At 38.6% G+C, this 17,964-nt stretch overlaps 2 protein-coding genes and 2 pseudogenes across 8 annotated transcripts; 3 read left to right on the forward strand and 1 right to left on the reverse strand.

The window, feature by feature from the left end:
• Nucleotides 1–1,436: 1,436 nt before the first annotated feature.
• On the forward strand, nt 1,437–4,981 carry LOC137735447 (uncharacterized). Of its 4 annotated transcripts, XR_015963956.1 has the most exons (5): nt 1,437–1,869; nt 2,543–2,671; nt 2,977–3,164; nt 4,068–4,165; nt 4,264–4,981. XR_015963956.1 is itself a non-coding variant. In XM_088696356.1 (4 exons), exons 1-3 carry the CDS (start codon nt 1,534–1,536, stop codon nt 3,154–3,156), a joined length of 645 nt encoding a protein of 214 aa, XP_088552482.1. In that variant the 5' UTR covers nt 1,437–1,533; the 3' UTR covers nt 3,157–3,164; nt 4,068–4,236. The 4 variants fall into 4 exon arrangements, 3 of the variants coding, with proteins under 3 accessions (XP_088552482.1, XP_088552483.1, XP_068330972.2); XM_088696356.1 differs by lacking the exon at nt 4,264–4,981 and having other exon boundaries at nt 4,068–4,236; XM_088696357.1 differs by lacking the exons at nt 4,068–4,165; nt 4,264–4,981 and adding an exon at nt 3,384–3,921.
• LOC137735448 (uncharacterized) lies at nt 3,408–5,343 on the reverse strand (annotated as a pseudogene). Its single transcript, XR_015964435.1, has 8 exons — nt 5,338–5,343; nt 5,154–5,234; nt 4,534–4,790; nt 4,339–4,406; nt 4,009–4,088; nt 3,810–3,872; nt 3,641–3,717; nt 3,408–3,542 (listed from the first exon to the last, which is right to left on the reverse strand). The product of XR_015964435.1 is annotated as an uncharacterized LOC137735448 (transcript).
• Nucleotides 5,344–6,474: 1,131 nt separating this feature from the next.
• Nucleotides 6,475–9,428, forward strand: LOC137734945 (ATG8-interacting protein 1). 2 transcript variants are annotated; one of them, XM_068474285.2, is made up of 3 exons: nt 6,475–6,813; nt 7,545–8,421; nt 9,069–9,428. In XM_068474285.2, exons 2-3 carry the CDS (start codon nt 7,561–7,563, stop codon nt 9,171–9,173), a joined length of 966 nt encoding a protein of 321 aa, XP_068330386.1. In that variant the 5' UTR covers nt 6,475–6,813; nt 7,545–7,560; the 3' UTR covers nt 9,174–9,428. The 2 variants fall into 2 exon arrangements, with proteins under 2 accessions (XP_068330386.1, XP_068330385.1); XM_068474284.2 differs by having other exon boundaries at nt 6,497–6,813; nt 7,541–8,421.
• A 691-nt stretch (nt 9,429–10,119) lies between these two features.
• On the forward strand, nt 10,120–13,732 carry LOC137733211 (origin of replication complex subunit 5-like; annotated as a pseudogene). Its single transcript, XR_015963957.1, has 5 exons — nt 10,120–10,511; nt 11,134–11,995; nt 12,079–12,497; nt 12,949–13,261; nt 13,367–13,732. The product of XR_015963957.1 is annotated as an origin of replication complex subunit 5-like (transcript).
• Nucleotides 13,733–17,964: the final 4,232 nt, after the last annotated feature.

The raw sequence follows: 17,964 nt of genomic DNA on the forward strand, positions 1-17,964 counted from the left end.
TACAGGTCCAAATTTTACTGTTTTTTATTGAAGCCTCATTTATAGGTGATGTTAAAATACCTCCAATATTAAAAAAAAAAAAAAAAAAAAAAAACCTCTCACTCCCCCACGTTCTCTCTTTCTCTCTCTCTCTCCTTCTCATTTTCTGAAAAAATGTGTTTATACACACAAAGTGTGTAGACAAATACTAGTTTAATTTAATGTTGTATAATAGCTTAAGAAGTTATAGGAAAAAAATAGAATTTAAAAAAAATATGAAACAAATTTTGTAAAATAGAAGTTATAGGAAAAAAAATTTGTAAAAAAAAAAAAAAAAAAAAAACGACTAGCTAATGTCAGCTAGTCGTTGTATTTAAAATTTTAACCTAGCATTCCTGTTAGATATAATTGACAAGAATCTATTATATTGCTATCGGTTATATCCGACAGAAATGCTCAAATTTCTGGTCCAGTTCGAGGTTGGTTGGATTAGGCTAGTCGGTTGGCCCTTTGGCCTTTTTAGATTACGTATAGCCCACGAGCACTTTGGCCTAACCCTCGGTTAGAGACAGTTTTCAAACTTTTTTTTGACCCTCTTGCCCTTTAGACCATTCGATTGGAGATGACCTTAGAGCAGTTCCACCGGAGCAATAAGAGGCCAACACCCAGTGGAAAAAACAGGCTGGGACTCAGCCAATCCACTCCAGCCCATGTGTTTGCCTGGCACTCAGCCCAAGCTGGTCTCCAGACCAGCCCATTTTTGACAGACCTGGGGACCGACCTGTTTGTGTTTTTAAGCCTGGCGCGTGTCCTACACGCGCGCGTCCTAGCGAGTAGCAGACAACAAAATCAGAGGTAGGGCCCAGCAGTGCAGGTGCATTAACCTCTCCCCCGGGTGGGCGACGTAGCCCAATTTCTACTGTTGGATTTCCAACGGCTAGTTATTCTAGACCGTTGGATTTCCAACAGTAAAAAAAATTTGAATTTCACTTTTAAATTGGACCGTCCGATCACAGATCAACGGTCCACGTTTTTTCCCCAAAAAATTAAGAATTTCATTTTTAAAAAATACAGAAAAATTTTAAGAAATTTAGAAATTATTATTATTATTATTTTATTTTTTATAAATTCAGAAATTAAAAATAAAAATATTATTTTTTTTATTATTTTATAATAAAAAATAATAATATTTTAATAAAATGAACTAGACTATTTTTTTTAGGAGTGGAGATGCTTTGGCCTATTACTGTTCAATTGAGTGGATAAATGGGCTGAGTGCTGGTGCAAAGTCTTTAGGAGTGGAATTGCTCTTAGGATCCCTAGGAAAAGAACCGATCCTTTTCCATTTGTATATGTGATCAACACATTATATATATATATATATATATATATATATATTTTTTTTTTTTTGGGGTTCAAATTTAAAGATGTTCATCAAATCATGCTCATTGCTATATTTCCCCCCAAAAAATATGCAAACAGTTAAAAAAAAAAGAAAAAAGAGAAGACGTAGATCCGAAGTTCTGTTTCCCTCTCCAAATCTTCACACAAAGCATGGCAAACCCGACGCCTCCAGTCCCCATTCTCCTCGCCCTTCTCCTCCTCCTCATTCTACCCTTCATCTTTTCCTCAAATGGCGAATTCGTCCGGTTCGCCGAGGCGGGAAAGCGGAGAGTCCACATCACCGACGACCTGGACGACGTAGTCGACGACGAGGAGGACGACACCTGGAAAGAATGGGGCAAGAAATCGAAACCCTCTTCCGATTTCGATCCGCCTCCTGATCTGCCGAAGATGGACATGTCGCAGATCCAGGCGGAGATGATGAAGCGGCAGACCGGGCCGGCTTTCGGGTTCGTGAAGCTCCGGGTGGGCGAGAAACGGACTCGGGTAATTCAAAATCGCTCTGCATTTTTGCTATTGGTTTTCTAGCTGAATGTGAGCTGTATGTGGATTTTGCTATTGGGTTTTGTCTCTGATCGAATGATTCGTCCTTGGGAAATTAAATTTGGTAATTTTAGTTTAATAAGTAAGATGAATGTTTGAGCATGGATGTGGATCAAATGGGATTGAGAAGTTAAATGAAAGTTCTGATTTGGATTTGGACTGTGGGACTTTTGTGAATTGATTCTGAATTAGAACAGGGTGTATGTAATACTTAAAGTGATGTTCTAAACTACTCTAATCTACGGGACGGAGATTTGGATTTGGGACCCTGACCAATTGGCGTAACCCCCATTTGCACAAGCACACTATCTTTAACCAATTGGGACGAATGTGTGAAAAGTACTGATAATGCTGAACACGCCCTGCTGCTCAGAATTCAGTACTGAAATTTTCGGGTTGATTAGAAACCATGAATTGCACACTAGTTATATTCTCTGTACTCTGCAGTTGCGTTATAGTGTAAACTGAGTTGATGTAATGGACTTCTAGGTGATAGAAATGACTTCTGTTTATATTTTCTTTTCAACTTCTGATGGTTTTCCATGTGATTGAATGATTTTTGATACGGCTTGAAATGAATGGCAAAGTTGATAAGTGCTTCTTTTCCCCCTCCCAGGATACGGTGGCTGAGTTTGCTATGAAATGGACTCAAGTTCTGAGGACCGGAGCGATTGGGGCAAGGTTCATGGGTGTTGATTTAAGCACGATCATGTTCACCATGGAAAGAGGCCAAGACACGACAGAGGTACAGTTTCCTCCCACCCTGGCTTTTTTATCCTCCAGACCGAAAAGTATTAATTTCCCTTGCATCCGGCTGAAGAAAGTTTTCTTTAGATGTGTTTGGGTTCTTAAGAGTATTTTTCACAACAAAGAGAAACGTTTGATGTCTCGAGGATAGCTTAACTATTCCATTAGAGCCCAGTTCTGCATGCCAATTATGCTCATGAATTCTGTGTTTGAGTGATCGAGTTGATTATTGCATGTCATGAGCTTCTGTGTTTGTTTGTTCTTGATAATGTTACATCGTTCATTCTTTTCTCAATTCAACAGTTGAAGGATTTTGCATTGAACCAACCAGAGGCCTATGAGATAAAGATTGGCGATCAAATTTTTCGAAGACCTGGAGATCCTCCTTTAGAGGAACTCGTTGAGAAGCTCCAGAATGAGAAAAAGAGAAAGGAGAGTGATAGTCCACCAGAGAGCAATACACATTCGAAGGAGGAATTGTAGTTCTACCGGTAAGTTTTCTCTTCTGACATGAAAATATAATAACCCCTGTTGTAACACCATAGCAACCACCAATCCTAATGATGTTGGAACTGGTAAGTGTAGATGAGCTTTATTTATCGGAATTCTGTTTTCATTTATGAATTTGTTGTTTGCAAATAGACAAGATACATAAAAATTTCCGACTTAACATTCTAAGTCTCCAACAACGAAGATATTGCCATTTGCAGTTTAAATGAATTGATACATTCACAACCGAATAGGGAAGAAGATTCTCATGAACAGAAGCTACTTCAACTTCTTACTGAAGTCAGAAAGCTCGACAATCTGAATCCTAGGAATTGTCTGTGCTTCCTTCCTCTCTTTCTGTGTATTGTACCCCCAATTTCCTGATCCAATTCCCAATTAGCAACTGAAGCTCAGACGAGTTTATGTGTCAATGTTTGATAAGGCTCAGGGGAGAGGAATATGAACGGAGAAATTTTACCTAGATACAAATTCCAACCATCCAATTCAGGTTCTTTGATGACATTCTTTAGGGTTGCCAACCGGTCCTCTACAAAGCTGGTCAACGTCAAGCATTATTGATCTTGTTCACTTAAGCTCGGTTAGAACATGTTAGATTAAATTAAACATTAAGCAGGGAAGTATCTTACTGCAGTTTCAGCCCCTGATGCTCTGGTTTCTTTTGAAGTTGCTTCAGTACTTCTACCTTGGGACTGTAAGAGAACACGAATTCAATACTTCATATAAGAGTGCATATTCGTACTTAAAGTTTCACATTATGGAAAGCAAACAGCAGGCATTGGTTCCAAATGCGAAACACAGATTAACATTGACTTAATATACACTAACTCACTTCCAAGACCGAATATCTTTTCGGGCGGTATTGTAACTCCTGCAAGTTCTCGCAGCAAAGCATCAGCAAGTCTGGCCTGTGCAAAAGAAGAATGGGGAAATAAGGAGGCGAGAGATTGACAGGGGCGAAACAGAGAACTGTACTCTCCAAGAAGTAAGTCTGTAAAACGCTCGTTTATTATGTTTTGACCAACATAAAATTTTCAGCAGTCTCAACATTTCAAAGTCTTAATTTGAATTGTATGCCTCCAGATTTTCTTTCTCTTCCGGGAGAAGGAAAACCCGAAATTTCTGATGCCATAGATGATGCGTATGTAAGGGCCACACCTGTTTTGTGGTGACTGTACATGCTTGAGCTTGCAAATCTTAGAGCATCAGGAACACCTGGATATATTCTGCAGTCAAATTATTTCCTACTCAGTTATGCATTGAGCTCTCCCCGTCCCAACAAGTGTGCGACGGGACTTGAATATATGCTAAACAAAAACTGATCACAACGAGATAAGTCCGAAATTCGGGTACCTATTTGCACCAATCCAAGTTGTCAAGTCTTCATCCATCCGTTCATCCCTGACCTTCCCAAAAAGATGAATAAGAGCATCCCTTTCTTCCCCCCATTCTGCCATAATCATCGGCTTCAGTTCCGACCACTTCTCCAGTATCCCCTCCACGGTGAGCCCTTCCGCAACCGAGGACTCCCTTATTGAAGGCATCCTCATTTCCAGTAGCAACCTCACCTGTAGCAGGTTCTCATACCCAGTTTCCACCACAGGTCTCACCTGCCATATACCATAATTGATTATGTTCCTCCTTCATTTAAACACGGGTTAATATTCTCTTGTTTGACAGTCTAGCATGTTATGTCTTAGATGTGGGTTAATGTTAGGGAACATAATTGTTTTGCTGTCACAGAATCAAGCATGTACGTTTTATAATTAATAAACGTGGATTAATGTTTTCTTGTTCGATAGTCAAGCATTTATGTTGCCAGACAGTCAACGACAACTCCATGAACATAACTCGAACTAATCAATATGAACTCTGATGTCCCACAATGTAACATGTTAAGTTATCATACTGTCAATTTTGTGCATACATAAATGATTCTATTAAATTAGAAAATGGGAACATGGAGGACTTACTGTGTACATCTGCTCAAGAACCTAATCCTCCAAAGCTGAATCCACACCGTTGAAGAGAGTTGGCCGTCTGACTTTAGTGGCCTACACGTTTCACAACCACCATTCAAAAAAATCAATCAAATTAATTAAGTAAACATTTTTAAGCTTTTATATATATATAAAAAAAAAAATACAAACACAATACCCCCATTTCTCTCTCCCTCTCCTCTCAGTCTCTGGTCTCTGTTGTTTCTTTTGTTCTTTTCTCGACGGAGGACCAAAGGTAGCTGGGGATTGTTCTTCTCGGCATTTTCTAGATGGGCTTTTACTGGGCTGGGCCCCGTTAGGCCTTCCAATATAGGTCCATTTAGATTGAAGCGTGGCCGGCCTTTGAGTACCCAACTCCGAACGACATGCCGTTTGCACTGGGATGTATCACACTATGAAACGACTAAGAAAGGTGGAGGTCAGGAGGTGTCACCACCGAGGAGCAATGATTGAGTATGGTGGGGTATTGAGGATAGACTCATCATACAACCCACTTAAGATTATATGGAAAAGTAAAATGGAAAAACAAAAATATAAACGAATTAGGGAAGCAATCATTCATATGCGCCTAGCCCCACGAAGTTGAGACTAACGTAAAATCTTTTCTTATATTCTAAAACGAATTAGTATTGCGATTTAATAATATTTTATTTATTTATAAGTGAGATGTCTTAAATTCGATAATCGTCAAAAGTCAATATGAATCACATTAGTACTATCCATTGTGATGCTTATACCACTCCCTACTCATTTCGAGTATATAACATCGTTTGTTAATTAAAAAATCTCAAATTCAGATGACTCATATTTTTCAGTTTAATTTTAATTTTTTTTTTCCGTTAAATGCAGGGATAAACATGTACTTTGATGAAAAAAATTACTTTTGGACTAAATGTGCTAACGGACTACGCTAATCCTTAATTTTTACCATGGGAATTATATTCGGATTACCTTATTAGCTAAGAGACAGTTTATCCGATTATGGTTTTTTTTGTCTTTTTATTAGAATTTGTCAAATAACGTTATTATTTTTAAAATATCAATGAATTTTGTAAATCTTTGATTTCTTGTCCTATATTAGCTTTCATTTCAAGATTTTTTTTTTCTTTTTCAAGATTTCAAGATTATACTTGATAGAGTAATATCCAACATTAAAGTGGATACTAAAAATCTTTCTGAAAAAATAGATATGGTGAGTAAATTTCAGATGTAAAGATCATGACACGTGAAATGGATAAAATTTAGGAAAGAAACTGACAATGACGTCACTCCACAACAACCAAAACACTGGCGTGACGCAGTAAGTTCTTCGCTCTGCACACACGCAAACGCAAACCCCCCCCGCCCACCTTCTATCACCGGTCACCCCCAGATCTCTCCCGCAAACGCACTCTCAGCCAAATCTTAATCCCACCTCCTACAGCTGGTCACCCGACGTGTCTGGTTCCATCTTTACCGCTACCGCCGGTTTCCTTCTTCATCTCCCTCTCTTTTATTCCTCGAGAAATCTCTGCATATACATTCCCCACGCCACTTCTCGACAGTTTTCAATCTTCAACCTTGGACCATATCAGAACGTCGTCGTTCCGATCCCCGATCGGACCTTTTAGATCGAATCACTTTACGCTTTCCTGTGAGTCTTCGAATCGATATTAATCCGATTTTTTGTTTCGGGAATTATTTTGTCCGTTGATTGTTGTTTTTTTGCTCGTTTCTTGATCTCTACGTGTTTGATTAGTGTTCTACTTGCTAGTTTTGATTGAACTGAATCATGTTTTGCTTTAATTTGATTGTTTGGTTGCTAATTATATTCAATTGTGCACGCTCAAATTGTTCAGTTTCTTGTTTTATTGAGTGAAGATTTTGATTAAACTCTTGAGGAATTGCGATTAAGTGTTAGTTGTTGGTGTCTATTGTTAGGAATTGTTGCATTTGTTTGGAATTGGGGGAAAAAAGTATAAGTCACTTTAGTATTGTTGTATTTGCAAATATGTATTTGTATTTGTCAATTGATATCCTCGATTCGGGTTTTCGAATGCACATCACAACTTTGTTTTGTGAAGTATTATGTTCGTTTGGATTGTATCGATGGAAATGAAATAAATAATGTTTAGAGGTCAAAAGAGATTCTGTACGAACTACGAAGTTTTTATTTTTATTCAGTTGTTGGTTTAATTCATTTTAGTTAATCGTGGTGATTCAAACGAAACGTGTGTTTGGTTGCAAAAGTGTGTTGTGACCTGGACATTTTCGTGTCGTAGAAATAAGAATTGGATTTAATTTGTATCTCGCTTTACTGAGTTCTGATTGTTTTTTGTTGGTTAATCTGTGTGTAATTTTGCCCTGGACATGGGAAATAGGAAGCTTCGAGTCCTTTAAGATGGCAGATAATGACGAGGGAGAGGAAAGTACTGTTCATGGTAAGATGGCGGATAATGAGGAGGGGGAGGAAAGTACTGCTCGTGGGAATGAATGGGAAGTTGTACAACTTACAGCGTCAACGTATGCTGCTGCTCCTTGTCCAGGAGGAATTGAGTTGAGCAATGAGGAGAAGAGTGATATCTATGGTGAGCATGCGGAAACTTCTTGTGCTCTTTTCATGTCTGGTCACTTTGCTTTTCCACCCAGTCAGCATGAGAATTTGCCTTTGAAGTCTGATAGAAGCGAACGTGTGGACAAGGATGTCTTAGCTGAGATAGGTATTGAAGAAGAAGGTAGGTCCAGTGGAAAGGAGGAAGAAGCTTTGACTTTGAAAGGGTTGAATGCTCCAGATGAGTTTGTGGGGAAACAGTCTGTAACTGATAAGGATAACATGCAGTTGATTGGTGATACAGTGTTTGAAGAAGGGTTAACTTCGGCTGACAAAGACCAGACTATAATGGATGCTGCTATATATCATTTTGACGGTGAAACAGATCTGAGCGGCTTAGCTGATTATGGTGAGAGCCCCGCTATTCCTGGACTTAATGAACCTTCAGAGCAAGGTTTAGGTTTCTCTGAGGATAGCCCGCAATCCCCAAGGTCTCTTAAAGATGATGAATTTGGTGTTTCTCGCCTGCCATGTGGAGCTTGGTGGAAAAGAAGAGCTGCTTCCTTGTATTCTCATGCAAAAGAAGCTAATGCAGTTTGGTCTATTTTCATAGCAGCGGCTGTGATGGGGCTTGTGTTACTTGGGCAGCGGTGGCAAAATGAAAGGTGGCTGGCTCTACAACAGAAGTGGCTGTTGAGCGTCAATGATCAGGTCTGCTGATTTCCATTGTTTTCTCTTATGAGTATGTTTCCGTTTAATTATTAACTTTGTCTTTCCCTGGTCAAGGAATTGATATCTCATGTTTGTTAGTTTTTCTTTTTGGTTTGATCTTACACAATGCCATAAATTTCATAACGTAAGAGCATGAAGCAATTTCAGTGATGTATGCTTTGAAGAGTGTTGAGTAGTCGATTCTTTTGATATTTCGCCTTCTCTCTTTTTCTTTGTGTAAGATTTGTTGGGATGTCTATACATTATTCGGTTAGTTCCTTAGTTCTTGATGTAATACGCATGGGGTTGCAATTTATCTCTTAGTGATTTTAAGTAGAGAATTGGGTTATGGCTTTAATTATATTTTAAAATTTGATACCAGTTCTTTATCGAAAGATTAATTACATCGGAAACACCACACTATTCAATGCATTCATCTGACCCTATCATGAACTCGTGGCCTGCACATCATACTAGGGATTATAAGTAACTTTGTTGCTGTTAATCTATAGAATGCACTGACACGCAATACGAACAAGCATTCTTAAGATATGAACATGAGATAACTTGCTTATGCGATTGAGTTTACTTCCATTAAGAGGAAAGTCCAGTTGAATGACACTGACATTATGTTATCACGTTGACAGAAAACAGGAAGGATGATTGGTCCCATATCTCGTCTTAAAGACGTTATAGTGAGCAGCCACCGCCGGGGATCCTTTATCAGGAGCAGCTCCTCAAGTGAGGTTTAAGATGATGACGAAAAATACCACAGGGAGAGGAAGAGAGAAGTGATGGAGGGGGGAGATGCATATTAGTTTGTTTCCAACTGTGGTTGATATATATTCCGTTTCTGGATAGTGTTACTTGTGTAGGTGCTAAAAGATAGATATGGCCGTCGTATGATCTTTTTCGATCAGCATGAATATGCCGATGTACAGAGCTCTTGGCATTAAGCGAGCCATGTTACTTGTTACTATTTCTATGATGATGTTTGTGTTTGTGTTTTCGCTGGAGACAGGACCAATTCTTGTGATTGTTGTGAAGTGGTGCGTTCAGAATTAAAGTTTTGTCATGCTAAAGCTTTTTATTTGCGCTCATTATTATGCCTATATCAACATTCAGCCAAAATTTTAAGAACGACCCATCTGATTCATCCTACCCCCTTCGATGATTTGACAGACTGATTTTGATTTTTTTTATTAATAAACAATATTATTTACGCTAAGATGGGTGTGGAGTGAGTTTAGTCTCATAATAGGCTAGCAATAATATAATTTACGCTCTTAATTTGAATCGAACCTAAGACCTCATTTTAGTACTAAGTGGCTACTGATTTGGATTCTTCGAAATTCCAAAATTAATATGATTGGATCATTTGCACGGATTTGGCTACTATAATTATAATATACTTAATTAATTAACACGTGTCATTTTAACTAATTCTAGTTCACTTTCGCATTAAATGTTTTTTTAGTACATCGATACATTGTGGGCAAGGGGAGTTCGGTTAAGCCACACAATGGGCAACCTAATTTGATATCGAATTCATCATCCACAAGATTCAAACCTAAATCTAAGACCTTTTACTTCTAAGTGAAGATGATTACCATGTACTGAATGACCTTTCACATTAAACGTTAATTTTTCAATTTTGAAAAAGATTAACTAAAATTAAGTGAAGGGACAAGTGCCAATTGGTTAAGTGTGTAGCAAGCATACATCAAGATTGATGGTGGTGAGTAAAAATGCTCCCGGAGAAAGTGGAGTGGGGATTTTTTTGTGTGTGTGGGCCGCATGACCATCTGGTCTGTTGTCCGGACCGATGAATTCCTCCTTTGAGGAGCACCTCTAAACATCGTGGGCCCATTAGAACCTCTAGCTCACTGTAACTCACGGTGGGCCTGCCAACACCCAAACACTATATAATTAGCGGGAATTAAGTTTCCCGGGTTTTTACTCTCTTTTATCTCAACGAACCTTATTAGGGTTTCGATTCAAATCAGATATCACTGTCGCGAAACACTACTGCCATTCCTCTGCTTTTCTCTCATCGTTCCGGCTGACTTTCCGGTGGGTTTTCCGATCAGGTAATCCTCAACCCCCGATCTACTCTTTAATTTCTAACTCGCAGCGTTTTATGAATACCGTTGCCATACTTTCCCCCTTGGTCCTTAAAAAACTCAAATTCGTGAGGGTGATTTATTTATTTGGTAATTGTTTTGGGGGATTTTTCTTTAAAAGTTGATTAGGGGAGTGTTTGGACATTAAATGATGATTTTAAGATGTGGGTATTGTAATACATTGTTATATTTGCCAAGTATTTGGTTTTTCGGGTTCTTTTACTTGTATATGGATGTAGATAAGTCGAATATAGCTCCATTAAGATTTTATTGGTGTATGTGAAAGTTTCGAAGAAATTGAGTTAAGACTGTAATTGGAGAGGGATATGTTGTTTTTAATTTTAATTTTAATTTTCAATGTTTATTTCCTTGATTTGTTTGGTTGGTTGTAAGTTTATGTGTGCAACTTCCTTGCAAATTTGTTTAAGTGTTTGAAAGGCCGATTTCCATTGAAGTTCGATACTTCTTTATGTATCCACTTTTTTCTGCTGGTTTGCGGTGTATCCACTTTTTTCGTGTTGGTTTGCAGTGTGATTACCAAGTTGTTTGTTATCAATGTTGTCTACTAAAATTCTCGCCTTTATTCTAGATGTTTCTTTTGGCTAGAATTCAGACATGGGTAAAGAGGAAAGCCCAAAAACCACAAGGAGAAAAACCAGATCCTCTGTTTTGGCTACCCCTTCAAAGAATGTAGTTGAAGAAACTAAGGCAAGTAGTTTGCACCCGCCAACTCTCAGTGACCTTGTGTTGGGTGAACAAGGAGAATCCTTGAGTGCCAATGATCTTTCATCTGTTTTTCCTGGGAGACGTAGTCAAATCCTGGAGCTTCTACGCCTTTTGGGTCTGCCAAACTCTCCCATGCTACCTATATTTGTTTATGGAGGCACTTCTACTGGGAAAACCAGTATTGTTGTAGAGACCTTTAGGCATCTGAAGCACCCTTTTGTTTATTCAAGCTGCCTTACCTGTTATAGTCCTTGAATCTTGTTTGAATCTGTTCTGAACCAACTCTTTCTTTACCCAAAGAATGCAGCGAATGGTTATTCAAGTGCCAAGCGCTGTGAAAGCCCATCTGATTTTATTCATTTTCTTCGGGAAGCCTTGGTTAGCATTCTTGGTAATACAAAGGGACTTTCTGGGAAAGTAACCTCCAAAAGGTCTGGAAAGGCTAATGGAAATATGATCTACTTGGTATTTGACAATTTGGAGCGTCTTAGAGGATGGGATAAAGGTTCCATTATATTACCTTTACTGTTTAATCTCTATGACATTTTGAAAATGCCTGAGGTCGGTCTTATCTTTATCAGCAGTGCCTCGCCGGATACGTATTACTCAAATATGGGCTATGTGGAGCCTATCCCTATGTATCTTCCTGATTATACACAAGATGATCTGCAGAAAATCTTCATGAGAAACCAGGCAAACAAAAAGCTTTTCGCCTCTTTTCTCAGGTACAAAAATAGTTGTTTTCTTCTCTGCACTCATCTTTTGCCTTTTGTGTTTCTACTGATGAACACTTTTTCTTTTTGGTTAGTGTCATGCTAAGGCCTTTCTGTAGAATTACCAGACGGGTGGATGAATTATCTCCTGCCTTTTCACCATTATTCACAAAGTATTATGAACCTATCACTGATCTGAATTTTGTTCCCAATAAAGAGACGAACCAAAGGCTGTATAATTTTTTTAGCTCCCATATTGTTCCTGCACTGAATGAGACATTTAAGGTTTCATCGCAGAAATCCCCTGAAGTTGAAGTTGAAGTTAAGGAGAGAAAAGGAAATGGGGCACAAGGAAATTCGGAGATTGTGAAGTTGAACAATTAGATTTCCAGATGCCTACTTCTGCCAAGTATCTTCTTATTTCAGCATTTCTTGCTTCAAGAAATCCAGCCACCCTTAATTCATCACTGTTCGAATCTACATGAGATTCTAGTAGTCGAAAATGAAAGAGGAAGCAAGTCTATTTCAAGAATAATTCTTGCTTTTACAGTACTTTATACTCTATAGGTTTAGTTGATTAACATCAGCAACACTGGTACAAATTTTAGTTTTGTTTTTGATGCTATCATAAAAGTTAATGTAGGTCTGACATTCCCGAATCCTGCAGACAACTAAGCTATAATATAAGTTTTTTCTTAAGCATGTAGATAACAACCACCTGCTTCCATTTTACCATAGCCTCACTATAGTAACAGCGGATATTTTGAGTTTTTCTGGTTATTGTGTGCAGAACAACCTCTAGATAAAAATTCCGATATCTTTTTACCGCACTTATTCAGTGGAGGAAACAAAAATTTCTGCGACTTGCAGATTGGCTATTTTTGCACCTTTTGTTTTGGCATTTTGCAGTGCAGCTCTTGTAAACACTGAATTCTTCTAAATAATGCTTCTTGATTGATGGTTAGGCTTTCGGACAAGTCAATGGAACAGAAGGAAACTGCAGAACAGGAATTACTTTTGAATCCTGGCTCATTCCCAATGGAAAGATTATTAGCCATATTTCAGTGCATTACATCTGTAGGGGAAGGTCCTCTTGATGAGGAGGAACAAGAATATGGTGGGTTAGGCATTCAAGATGGGAATGACGTGCTCATGTCTGATGTTCTTTTACTACTGTCCAGTCTCTGCAGTGCTAATTTTATTGTCACTGGTGGAAGCTGCCCACTGGAGGGCTCAACTCGATATCGATCTACAGTGATTGAAGATATGGCTCTTAAGGTAACTTAACATACTTCCCAAATTGACATTAGACCAAAATTTTGTGCTGTAAGGTTGATAAATTCTGTTGAATTACATAACATCTTGTTTATATTTGGATTACAGGTAGCAAAGAGCATTAAGTTCCCTCTGTCAAAGTATATGTACAGATGATGCTTTTCGGGTGAGGTATCTGTGATACGGTTGCCAGTTTATTCTCGAGGATGAAGAAACTTACCTAGTTTTCAACTAAGTTACCCTCCTACTCTGTTGAATCATTGAACTATCCAAATTCTCTAATCCTCATCTTTGTTGAGAAACATGAAATGACTGGTGTTGAGCGGATATATCGATTGTCGTGGTCTTTCTGATAGCTGGGGGTAGCTGTTAGTGTAACTTGATTTAGCTGGGTTTAATTTTCAGAAGGCTGAACAGAAGCAAAACAAAGACAGAAGAAGCTGAATCGAAAAAGTTTTCTTTCTTGTTCTCTCATGCAAAAGTATTGCAGAGGAATAATTTTGTACAGCACAGAAAATGCGCACTCACCCTGCTTTACATTTAACTGATGGCCTTAGCTTTAGGACCACACAAAACACTACTTTTAATCTTAGTCACTCATCTACCTAATTACATGGATCAAACACCACATGGCACTCATGGCCTTACATCTTTTAACTTTACCCTTGGCAGATATGCTCAAGTGTATACACACATTTAAACTCATCTTATTTCTAATACTCAATCAGCTAGAGACTTATAATTCAACACTCCCCTTTAAGTCTTGAGCTGATTTCACTCCAAGCATGCTCCTGAGATAATTAAACCGATCTTTAGGCAGAGGTTTTGTGAAAATATCAGCTAGTTGCTCATTAGTTGGACAGTACACCAGATCAATGATACCATCCTTCAGTGCATCCTTGATGAAATGGTATCTTCTGTTAATGTGTTTGTTCTTTTGATGGAACACAGAGTTCTTGGTGATTGCAATTGCTGAGGTGTTGTCACAGTGCACTGGAGTGGCTTCGGTTTGAAATTCACCAAAGTCTTCAAGAACAAATCTCAACCAAATGGCTTGAGTAGTTGCTTCTGAAGCACTGATGTACTCTGCTTCTGCAGTGGAAAGAGCTACACAGTTTTGCTTCACAGATGCCCATGAGAATACTCCACTGCCAAAGGAGAAAGCATAACCAGAAATACTTTTACTGTCCTCAATTGATCCACTCCAGTCACTGTCACAGAACCCAATTAACATTGAGTTCTTACCCTTCACATATTCCATACCATAATCTAGTGTGCCCTTAATGTATCTTAGCACTCTTTTAGCAGTTCCAACATGCTTACTGGTAGGGCAGTGCATAAATCTGGCTAACAGACTGGATGCATACATAATATCAGGCCTGGTTGCAGTGAGATATAAGAGACTTCCCACCATACTTCTGTATAACTCTTCACTTGCTGCACCACTTCCATCATCCGTGGTTAACTTCTCAGTTGCAACCAAAGGAGTAAGCACAGGTTTGCACTCTTTTAGACCAAATTTGTCTAACAAAGAGCTTGCATATTTCTTTTGGTGGATGAAAATGCTTGAAGTTGTTTGAATTATTCCCATTCCAAGGAAATGATGGAGAAGACCCAAATCAGTCATCTCATACTTTCGTTTCATGTCTTCCTTGAATTCTTCAAGCATTTGTTTGTTGCTCCCAGTATAGATTATGTCATCCACATAGATCGACACAATCAAAATGTCTTTCTCTTCTGCCTTGATGTATAGTGTTGGTTCACTTAAGCTTCTTGTGAAACCACATTGTGAGAAATATGTATCGATCTCTCTATACCAGGCCCGTGGTGCCTGTTTTAGACCATACAAGGCTTTGTGAAGTTTATATACCCTGTCTTCCTCCCCTTTAGCTACAAAACCATCAGGCTGCTCTACATAAACCTCATCCTCTAGAACACCATTTAAAAAAGCCGATTTGACATCAAGTTGATAGAGTTTCCAACTCTTTTGTGCAGCCAATGCTATAAGGGTTCTGATTGTATCTAACCGGGTAACAGGAGCAAAGGTCTCATTGTAGTCTATTCCTGGTTTTTGGGCATATCCCTTTGCAACAAGCCTTGCCTTGTTCTTTTGCACAGTTCCATCCAGGTTGAGTTTGGTTTTAAACACCCATTTTACTCCTATTATAGGCTTGTTACTTGGCCTGTCTACTAACTCCCAGGTTGCATTCTTTTCAATCATGGAGAGCTCATCCTTCATAGCATTCATCCAAGATTCATCCTTAGCTGCATCTTCATATTTCTTTGGTTCTATAATACACAGATTACATTGAGCAAGAACATCATCCAACTTTCTCCATTTTAATGGAGTATGATCAAACGACAGAGTGTCACTCACACCTGCACTTGACTGAGAGTTGATATGTGTATCATCAATATCACTTGCAGCTTCTTCCAATATGCCAGATGATAAACCACTTGAGACTTGAGGGTCATTTTCTGTATTCTCACTTCTTGGTGTATCAACAGAGTCAAACTCATAAGTAGGCAGTGACATATATCTTTCTGTGCTTCTTTCCCAATCCCAAGCTGAGTTTTCATCGAACACAACATCTCTTGACAGAATCAGTCTCTTAGAGATTGGATCAAATACTCTATACCCTTTCTCACATTTTGCATATCCAACAAAGACTCCTTTTATACTCTTGGGTTCTAGCTTGTGTCTTAGCTCGGATGGAGTATGAACATAACAAACTGTGCCAAAAACCTTCAAATGAGCAATACCTGGTTTCCTTTTGCTGTAAGCTTCAAAAGGTGTTATGTTATCCAATGATTTGGTAGGACATCTGTTTAATAGATAGACTGCAGTGTGCACAGCTTTTGCCCACATAAAGTAAGGCATTCCTTTGTCATGAAGCATAGACTTGGCCATTTCAATCACATTTCTGTTTTTCCTTTCAACCCCTCCATTTTGCTGTGGAGTGTAAGAGAGAGACAGTTGCCTTTGGATTCCCTCTGTGTCACAGTATTGATTGAATTCATTTGATAAGAACTCCCCTCCTCTATCATTCCTTACACATTTTACCCTCATACCACTTTGCAACTCAGTCATGGCCTTGAATTTCATAAAACAAGTAAAAGCTTTAGATTTGAATCTAAGAAAATACACCCATATCATCCTGGTTGCATCATCTACAAGTAACATGAAATACTTGTTTCCTCCAGTAGACTCATTTCTCATCGGTCCACACAAATCAACATGTACCAATTCAAGTGGAGCACCTGCTCTTTGTGCTTGACCACTAGGAAACCTTTCTCTGTGTTGCTTACCATATTGACAGCCCTCACACACTTTGTGATACTCATCTAGATATGGTAAACCATGAACCATGTCTTTATCCTTCAATTTCTTGATTCCACCAAAGTTTAGGTGACCTAATCTTCTGTGCCAAGTCAGAGAACAATGAGCAAAACTGGTCTTCAACACAAGTTGTTTCTCAGGCCGTAGAGATAGAGGATAACACCTGTTTTCTTTCATTTTTTACACGGATAATTTGACATTTCAGAGAAGGACCATCAAAATTAGTACACATATGTCCACCAAACACAAGATAGTATCCGTGCTCATCCATTTGTCCTACACTTAATAGATTCTCTTTCAAACCAGGTAAGTACATGACTTCTCGAATGTATTTTCTTCCTCTGTTAGTCTCAATTTCCAGTGATCCCATTCCTGCCACATTAACTAACACTCCTGTTGGCATTTGAACTTTCCCTGCAACATTTGTATTCACATCAACAAGAAGATCAACATTTCCTGTCATATGGTTACTGCAGCCACTATCTATGTACCAATCTCCATTAACCTTAGTCTCAGCAACTGCACAGTTTGCATAAAATAAGTTTCCTGTCACTTCCATTTGACTTGCACAATTTGCCTTTTGAACATACTTTCCAACTGTACACTCTCTGGCCCAATGACCAAATCTATCATAGTTATGGCACTTGGATTTCCCCTTATATCTACATTCACCATATTGAAACTTTGAACACACTTTACATTGAGGTTTTACACTCTCTTGACCCATAACCTGTGAGGAAGTACTATTCTGTGCAACATTTGTGAATGATTTTTGCTGAAACTTTGGTTTTGAATCCCATTTCTTACCCTTTTGATTCCAATTTCTCTGTGGTTTAAAAGTACTAGACTGAGCATAACTTCGATTCTGCCCTTTTAACAGTAAGAGAAGAAAATGCTCTCTCAGTTGCATCTGAGGAATGCAAATCAAACCTCTGCTCTTGACTCTTCAATATAGCTAGTACCTCTTGCAGTTCAACAGATTCTAAACATTTGGTGTTTTCTATCACTAAGCATATAGGATCATATATCTTAGTAAGACTGATTAAAACCTTCTGAACTAATCTCTCATTTGACAGAGTTTCACCAAACGTCTTCATTTGATTAATCAGATCATTTAAACGAGTAAGATACCCAGTCAAGGATTCATCATCACGCATTCTAGTGTATTCAAATTCTCGTCTAAGATTTTGGAGTTTCACAGATCTTACCTGATCCCCACTGTGATATTCGCCATATAACAGATCCCATGCCATTTTTGCTGAGTCTGCGTTTGCGATTCGAGGGAAGATCTGATCAGAGACTGCGCTTTGAATGATTCCGAGAGCTTTTGCATCTTTCATGAAGATTGCAGCCATTTTCTCATCAT

Source organism: Pyrus communis, chromosome 7, assembly GCF_041283825.1.
Source record: "Pyrus communis isolate YQ-2024b chromosome 7, ASM4128382v1, whole genome shotgun sequence".
Classification (NCBI taxonomy): domain Eukaryota; kingdom Viridiplantae; phylum Streptophyta; class Magnoliopsida; order Rosales; family Rosaceae; genus Pyrus; species Pyrus communis.

What these genes read in the sequence shown, in the direction of transcription:
- LOC137734945 (XM_068474285.2), top strand. Translation starts at nt 7,561, where the DNA reads ATGGCAGATAATGACGAGGGAGAGGAAAGTACTGTTCATGGTAAGATG. An exon ending in TGTTGAGCGTCAATGATCAG is followed by an intron (nt 8,422 to 9,068) that starts GTCTGCTGATTT and finishes TCACGTTGACAG; the next exon opens with AAAACAGGAAGGATGATTGG.
- LOC137735447 (XM_088696356.1), top strand. Translation starts at nt 1,534, where the DNA reads ATGGCAAACCCGACGCCTCCAGTCCCCATTCTCCTCGCCCTTCTCCTC. An exon ending in TGGGCGAGAAACGGACTCGG is followed by an intron (nt 1,870 to 2,542) that starts GTAATTCAAAAT and finishes TCCCCCTCCCAG; the next exon opens with GATACGGTGGCTGAGTTTGC. An exon ending in GAGGCCAAGACACGACAGAG is followed by an intron (nt 2,672 to 2,976) that starts GTACAGTTTCCT and finishes TCAATTCAACAG; the next exon opens with TTGAAGGATTTTGCATTGAA.